At 60.1% G+C, this 7,259-nt stretch overlaps 1 protein-coding gene across 2 annotated transcripts in view; it reads right to left on the reverse strand.

Moving 5' to 3' along the window:
- Nucleotides 1-761: 761 nt before the first annotated feature.
- The window catches only part of PARVG (parvin gamma), a 24,191-nt gene continuing 17,693 nt past the window's right edge, over nucleotides 762-7,259 (reverse strand). The window contains exons 12-13 of one of the 2 annotated variants that reach the window (XM_059401826.1): nucleotides 2,701-2,773; nucleotides 762-2,282 (exon numbers count right to left, since the gene is read on the reverse strand). In XM_059401826.1, coding sequence (XP_059257809.1) covers nucleotides 2,173-2,282; nucleotides 2,701-2,773 — 183 coding nt within the window. In that variant the 3' untranslated portion in view covers nucleotides 762-2,172. Of the gene's footprint in view, nucleotides 2,283-2,700; nucleotides 2,774-2,864; nucleotides 2,961-7,259 lie in introns of those variants that run through there. The other variant, XM_059401827.1, reaches the window with a different exon arrangement.

The following is a 7,259-nucleotide window of genomic DNA, read 5'->3' on the forward strand; positions in this document are numbered from 1 at the left end:
GAGGAATAATCATACGATCTGGTAAGTCTTGATGGTTGCCTATAATCATGTACCCACCACGCCAACAGTCATGACGCAGGCAAGCCCACCTCCCCCAAAGCTTCCCTTGTGCCTCTTCGTGGTCCATCCCCCTTCCTAAGCCCCTGGTCCTGGGGACCACCCCTCTCTCTCCACTGCTGCAGTTTTGCCTTTTCTAGAATTTCTTATAAACTCTATCATCGGTACGTGGTCTGCTGTGTCTCTGATCTTCCACTCTGCCCAGCGCTACTGACGTCTTCCACATTGGTTCTGGATCAACACCCCTTTCCACAATGCTGAGCGGAACCTCCATGTACGAACATACCGTAATGCATTTACCAGCGTATGGTCCCTTGTGTCCTTCCCAGTCTGAGGTTTTGGTGAACAGTACTGCTATTCACACGTAAGTCTTTGTGTGGACACGTGTTTTCATTTTCCTGGGATAAACACCTAATGGTGAAACGGCTGGGTCCTACGGTGAGTGTCTGTTTTCGTTTCGAAGAAACTGCCAAACGCCTTTCCAAAGTAAAGGTACCGATTGGCATTCCCACCAGGCATGGACGAGAATGCTCCACATCCTTGCCCACACTTGGAATTGTTGGACTTTTCAATTTAGCCTTTCTAGGAGGTGGACAGCGGTAGTTCCCATGGTTTTCATTTTATTTCCCTAATGACACATGATGTGGTGACTCCGAGTCGGGCAGCTCCCGCTGCTATGATAAAATACAAATAAAATACTTTTTTTTTTTTTTTTTTTTTTTTTTTTTATCAGACTAGGGGCTTAAGCAACCGACATGTATCTCTTACATTTGTGGAGGCTGGAAGTCCGAGATCGAGGTGTCGGCAGATTCAGGGCTGGTGAGAGCCCTCCTTGTGGCTCATAGACAGCCACTTTCTTGCTGTGTCCTCACGTAGCAGAGGGTGAGAGAAAGCGCTGGCATCTCTTACTTTTCTTATTAGGACGCTGATCCCACCATGGGGGCCCCACCCTCAAGACCTCCTCTAAACCTGATTGCCTGTGAATCAGGAGGGGAAGGGAGCAGGTGGATGAGGGCAGAGAGGAAGGAAGACCACTTGAGACCGTCTTACACTCAGACACCAATTCCAAGGGCTCTTGACGTCACTCCCTGTGGGATGTCTTCCCAAGCCCCACCAGCTGGTCTGGTAGAGATGGCCTGGCCCACACCAGCCCCCTACCACAAAGTCCCTCCCCAAATCCAAAGACGTCAAACTGATAACCCCAGACCTCACGGGCTCTGTCCTCCACAGGGACCCAGAGCTGGGAACGCAGGGGAGACGCCCAGCAGCAGGCTCAGGGTGCCCACTTCAGCCCTCCCTGCCAGCCCTGCCCCCTGCCCCCCATGCCTTGTCCTGCCTGGTTCCCCACCAACGTCGGGTACTGGGACAGCCACAGTCAGCCCTCCTCCAGGGACGTACTCTTTGCAAAGGCAGCAGGTGCCAAGTCTCACCAGAGAGAGAGCAAGCCCCCCCGCCCCACGGGACAGACTGGGAGACCACAAAGATTTCTCCTTTGGGATATCTGGGCAGGTTTCTCCGCCTGAGGAGGGCCTGAGCCACGGTTCCTCTGGCGAGTAACTGACTTAACTTCCCCAAAAGGCTCCAGAGCTTGGTTTTGGAGCCACACCCATCAGCCTGAGGGGCAGGCTGGCAGTAGCTGACTGGGCAGGCTGGGGCCTCTGGCCATCCACCCTGACCCCCGAGAGTTCTTTCTGCTGCCAAGATCAGGCCCTGAGCCCGCGGGAAGGTCAGCATCACTGGGCTCTCAGTGGCCCCACAGGTGCCCTCAGAGATGGGAATCGGAGCACCTTCCATGCCTGACCCCGTGGGAAGGCGAGCTGCCCTGGGTGGGGTGAGTGGGGAGGGGAGCTCGTACCCGTGCGGACGGAACCGTCTCTCCCAGGACACTGCAGGCTCCCCAGATCCCTCCCAGAAATAACACTTGTTAATATAAACTGAGCGAGGCTGGAGGTTGGCTCAAAACTGATCCATGCATGACTGCTGAATCCAGAGATACTCAGAAGGACACAGGAGTGGGGGTGGGGCACAGGCATCGGACAGGGCCGGGCCTCGGGGGCAGAGCCGTCTGGGGCCTTCCCGCTGGTGTGCAGGCAGGCTCCGAAGCAGCTTCTGGGATTAATTCGGGGATCCACGGGGTGCGCTGTCCGTGCTTTCTTTCAGCTTGTGCTTTTGAAACAAGCTATACAGGACCCGCAGCGTGCTTTTGGTGTCCTTGTTCACAATGTCTGTGGGTCGGAGGAGAGTGGGACAGCCGGTCAGGCCTCGGCCGGGGCGAGGAAGGGGGTGACCACCGTCCCACTTTGCCTGGGACCAAAGGGCTTCCTGGGACACGGGACGTCAGAGCTAAACCCGGGGGCAAGCAGGACTGTTGGTCAGGCTAAGCCTGAGTCCCGGGATCCATCCCAGGGCCCTGCCTTCTCCCACCCCGTCCTCCCCTGCCTATGCGGTGCCCCCCACATACATTCCCTCAAGGTCTCATCCATCTGGACAGTCTACCCCAGGTCCCCAGGCCCCCTCCTCCGGGGGGGGTGGAAGCTGTGGGCGCAGCACCCCCCATCGTGGGAACCCCCCGGCCAAGCAAGAGCCCTACCCCGACAGAGGCGTCCCCCGACTCCACAGCTCCCTTGGGCGCCACGCACTCACCTTTGGGGTCGATGGGGTAGTTGAGCAGACCCTCGTCCTTCAGCAACTCCAGGGCCAGGGTGACGTTGTGCAGCTGTGATAAGACCCCAACAGATGTTAGTCCCAAACGCAGGCCCAGGTCCCCAACTCCCAGGCCCGCCCATCACTCATCGTGTGCCTCATACTTCAAGGAGACATCTCTAGTGGGGAAGGCAGGTATGGAGAGGTCTGGAAGTCAGGGAAGTCTTCCTGGAGGAGGTGATGCCTAGAGGTAAGTCTTGCTGGGTGAGAACACAGGGGAAAGAACACAGGTTCATACTGGCCTCTTCTGATGCAGCCCCGGCACTGTAGGCAACGGAGGCCCCCAGGGAAACAGCTGAGTTCCAGGGGCAAAGCACAGCTGAGGAGAGCATGGCCAAGGGGCTCACCCAAGCTTACAAGATGGAAAGTGGCGGAACCAGGTCTGTCTCACTCCGAAGTCGGAGCTAAATGGGCTGGAGGCTGCAGCAGCCGTCCCCTGTCTAGGCACACATGGGTTCAGGCCCCTGCCTGGTCATGGGGTAACCTCCAGCAAGTCACTTGGCAACCTCCGGGCCTACCTCGCCCACCTGCAAAGTGGAGTCACCACCATCTGCCCTGTGTCCTGATCCGGGGTGCTGGGTGGGGGTCTGGGGGAGCCCAGACAGCCCTAGGCTCAGAGCCCATACTCTGTGAGGGGAATTTTCCCTATTCGTGGCTAGTTTCTCCCTGGTGCCCCAAAGCAATCAAAAAGACCCTGTCCTCTGCCTGGGGGCAATGGTTCATTGCGGGGGCAAAGCTATTGGACCCCAAAGCTATTGGACAGGACCCACCTGTCCTGGAGCGTCTGGGAGGACCCGTATTTCGAAAACACTTTGTCCACTCACTTAGTTAAAATACATTTACTGAGCATCTATTATGGCTGGCGGTTCAGCAGGGGCCAAACCGGACCCCTCCCCGAGCTCATGGAGTCAATGCCTCCCAACGCTACGAAAACCATCACACTCGCTTCTGGGCATCAAGCCCATGCCCGACCGGAGCCCAGGGAGCCGCCGCAAGCCCGAGATGCCTCAGCACACTCCCTGCCCAGGTGTCCCTTCCCTTCCATGCACGGCTTGAGGTTATAAAAGCAAAACCAGCACCTTGTGCGGAGCTGAGGGAAGGCTGTCATCCAGGAGCGTGCACTCAGATCCTCCCAGGAAGAAATAATTGAATGTGGGCAGAAGCCCACGATTCCCGGGGCCGGTGTTTTGATTTCCGCCGAGCAGACGGTCACCTCCCTCCCTCTGTCCCTCGCTTGTCTTCCCGGAAGGAATGACAGGATCACATAAACACTGGTGGCAAGGCAGGTCTGATAATGAGACATGCAGTCTCGAGGGGCACTCTGCTGAGATAATGATTCCTCGGTGTCCCCCCGGCGGACAGCGCGGCGGTCCCCGCCCCCTTCAGCTAATGACCTCCTCTGCATTTTGATCATTCTCCCCGTGGCTGCGACTGTCCATAGTCCCCGATAAAAATTCATTCTTGGGGTCTGAGCGAAGAGGCTGCTTCTCTCCCCCTGGAGGTAAGTGGCTCAGATTGGGAAGCTGGTTCTAAAATCCGTGGCTGGAGTGGGCTCATGGCCCCTAGGGACATCGGGAGTCAGAACGCTTGTCCCTGGCTTGTCACTGGGGTTTGCGAGCCTGCCAAATATTGGGCAGAGGCTTTGAAGTCCCGTGAAGCCCAACCCCTGAGTAACCAAGCAGGGACACCTGTGCTGTTCCGGGTCCTGGTCTGGGCCCCTCCCCCAGGCTCCACCATCCTGCCTTCTCCCCCGCCTCTGTGTCGCCGTGTTCTGCCTTCTGTCTGTGGGTCCCCTCCACCGCCTAGGCTGGGCTCCGACCCTCTTGCGACCTTCCACTGGCCCGGCTTCAGGCCAACCCTTTCCCAGCTGGAGAGAGGCTCACACTCCTCTGTCGCCCGTGGGGCTCACTCTGACTTCCAAGGACAAAATGGGGAGGGAGCCCTGGCACCAGAGGCTGGCGAGCCCGGGCGCTGGGGCCACGGGGACTCCCGGGCCGACAGGACGAGTGGGAGGTGATGTCATGCCAACTGTGTTGGCTTAGTCGCCTGTGTCTCTGCCATCCCCACAAGGAAACCACGCTGGGCCCAGGACAGTGGCAGGGCGGTCCCACAGCACCAAGCTGGACCACCCCCAGCCGAACCCAGCCGAGCCAGGACCAGCCAAAGCCAGCCCACCCGCAGCTCTGTGGGATGCACGACCGAGGTGTTAGGTGAGCCGCCCGTCGTCCAGGTGGCTTGTCACGCGGCATTTCTGTGGCAGTAGCTGACTGACATGGTCCAGGAGACCCAGGAGACAGTGACCCCAGGAGACAGTGAGTGCTGACCGCTGTCCCCGCTGCCACCACTGGAAACACAAACGCTACACGGCTCCAGGCTCTTGGCTCCACATCCCAGGTCCGAGCTCTGGAGAACCAGAGCCCTGAATCAATCTTCACGTCAAGACCACCTGTGCCTCCTGGGAAGGGAGAGGCCACGCCCACGAAGGATTGCATCTCCAGGGTTCAAGGGCAAGAACAGGGGCCAAGGGTCAGAAGGCCCAGAAGGCCGGTCCCTGTGTCAGGACCGCCAGCGAGTAGCAGCACGGTCCTGAGCAAGTCCCAGAGCCTCTCAGGGCCTCTGCTTTCCCCTCTGCAAAATGGACACGCAACCATGCTCAGCAGGTTGGAACAAAGTAGGAGGCAGGGGAGGCAGAGGAACTGTCTGGGCAGAGACCTGAAGATGTGAGAGGACCAGGCGTGTGAAGGCTGAGAGGGGGAGGCTGAGGCGGGGGAGAAGGCAGGACGGTGGAGCCTGGGGGAGGGGCCCAGACCAGGACCCGGAACAGCACAGGTGTCCCCTCTTGGTTACTCGGCGGTTGGGCTTCACAGGACTTCAAAGCCTCTGCCCAATATTTGGCAGGCTCGCAAACCCCAGTGACAAGCCAGGGACAAGCGTTCTGACTCCCGATGTCCCTGGGGGCCATGAGCCCACTCCAGCCACGGATTTTAGAGTCCGTGGGACACTGACAGACAAGGCTGTGGATGTGTGGGGGAGGGGCCTGGATGACGGGCCCCGGGGTAGGAGGCAGCAAAGCCAGGACAGAGCCTCACACTCCAGAGGCAGGCCACCGGTCTGACCTATCCCCAGGACCTCGGCTCTCACCCTCCCCAGGGACACAGGCAGGACAAAGGGGAGACATCATTTCTTTTCCCACAAACAGCCCATAAGCTGGCTGGGAACTGGCCCTGCCCTGCTCCGTGTTCCTGTTCTGTAGAAAGAGCCACTGCTGTGGAGAACTGAAGGGGTTGCCTCCCAGCGGGCCCGTGGGATCCTGGAGGGGACAGAGCAAAGCAGGCCACCTGGGGTCCAGGCAGGGCGCCTCCCGCCCAGGGCTCCAGCCCATCTCAGCCACCCCTCCAGCGTCACCTGGTAGGGCTGATGCCCACGAAGACTCCAGGCCGGTCCCCTGAGCAGACCGGGGTCCCCGGGACCACCTGCCCTTGAGGCATCCCCTCTGTGAGCCTCCAGACCCCGTGCGTGTGGTCTGGGGGGTGGCGGGGCAGGGACGGGGAGCCGCGGGGAAGACGGGAAGCCAGAGGGGAAGCCAGAGGGGCAGGCCTGGGCTGGGGGAGCGGGGACTGGATGGAGGCTTCTTGTTCCTCTGCCACACCTACCCCGCCGTGGGGCCACTGACAGCACGGGGTGGCCCCTCACCTACAGAATAGTGAGAATCCCCTGCCCTTGCTGGCGGGTCGATGTCGCTTGTGGAAAGGGCCTTCCCGGCAGGGGAACAGCCTGTGTGGAAGCCCGAGGGGGCAGAGCGCCAGGAGCGCGAGCACGGTGGCGCCCCGTGGGATGGCTGGGGAGGCCGGCGGGCGGGAGCGCGGAGCAGGGGAGCAGGAGGCCGCCCGGCGGGGGCTGGGCATGAGGACGCAGGCTCACCTGTGACTGCCACCAGCACCTGTGACTGCCACCAGCACTGCTATCCTCTCCCCCACTTCCCCGGGTCAGGACCCAGCCCCTCCCGCCTGAGCTGCTGCAGCCTTTCCCCAAGCAGCCTGCCAGCCTGCAGGGGCCACATGGGGACTCCGGACTCCTGTGAAGCCAGACCCCTGCCAGGCCCTGGCCCACCCCTGCAGTGGCACAAACCACAGAGGGACGCCACCCTGGGACTTCCATGCTTCTGTCCACACTGAGCCTTTGCTGATGCTGCTCCCTCCCTCTGCAAACCAAACCCTGACCGACAACATGGCAACACCACGCCTTCCTGTGACCCCTTCAGATCACAGCAACCTCTCCCTCCTTCAGGTCCTCCACTGACCCACCCATCCCGAACCAACCCTCTTCACCGTGGCCCTGGGGAACCCTACATCACTGGGAGTACAGTGGGGACAGACGGAGGGGCCCTCAAAAACAGGAGCTGTGTGGGGCTGTCTTCGTGGCCCCTATGGCACAGCTTGATGCCAAGAAGGATCTCAAGACATGAAGGATCAGGTGCAGAAGCAGGTGGGGGCTGGATA

This window comes from Mustela nigripes, chromosome 6 (assembly GCF_022355385.1).
Source record: "Mustela nigripes isolate SB6536 chromosome 6, MUSNIG.SB6536, whole genome shotgun sequence".
Classification (NCBI taxonomy): domain Eukaryota; kingdom Metazoa; phylum Chordata; class Mammalia; order Carnivora; family Mustelidae; genus Mustela; species Mustela nigripes.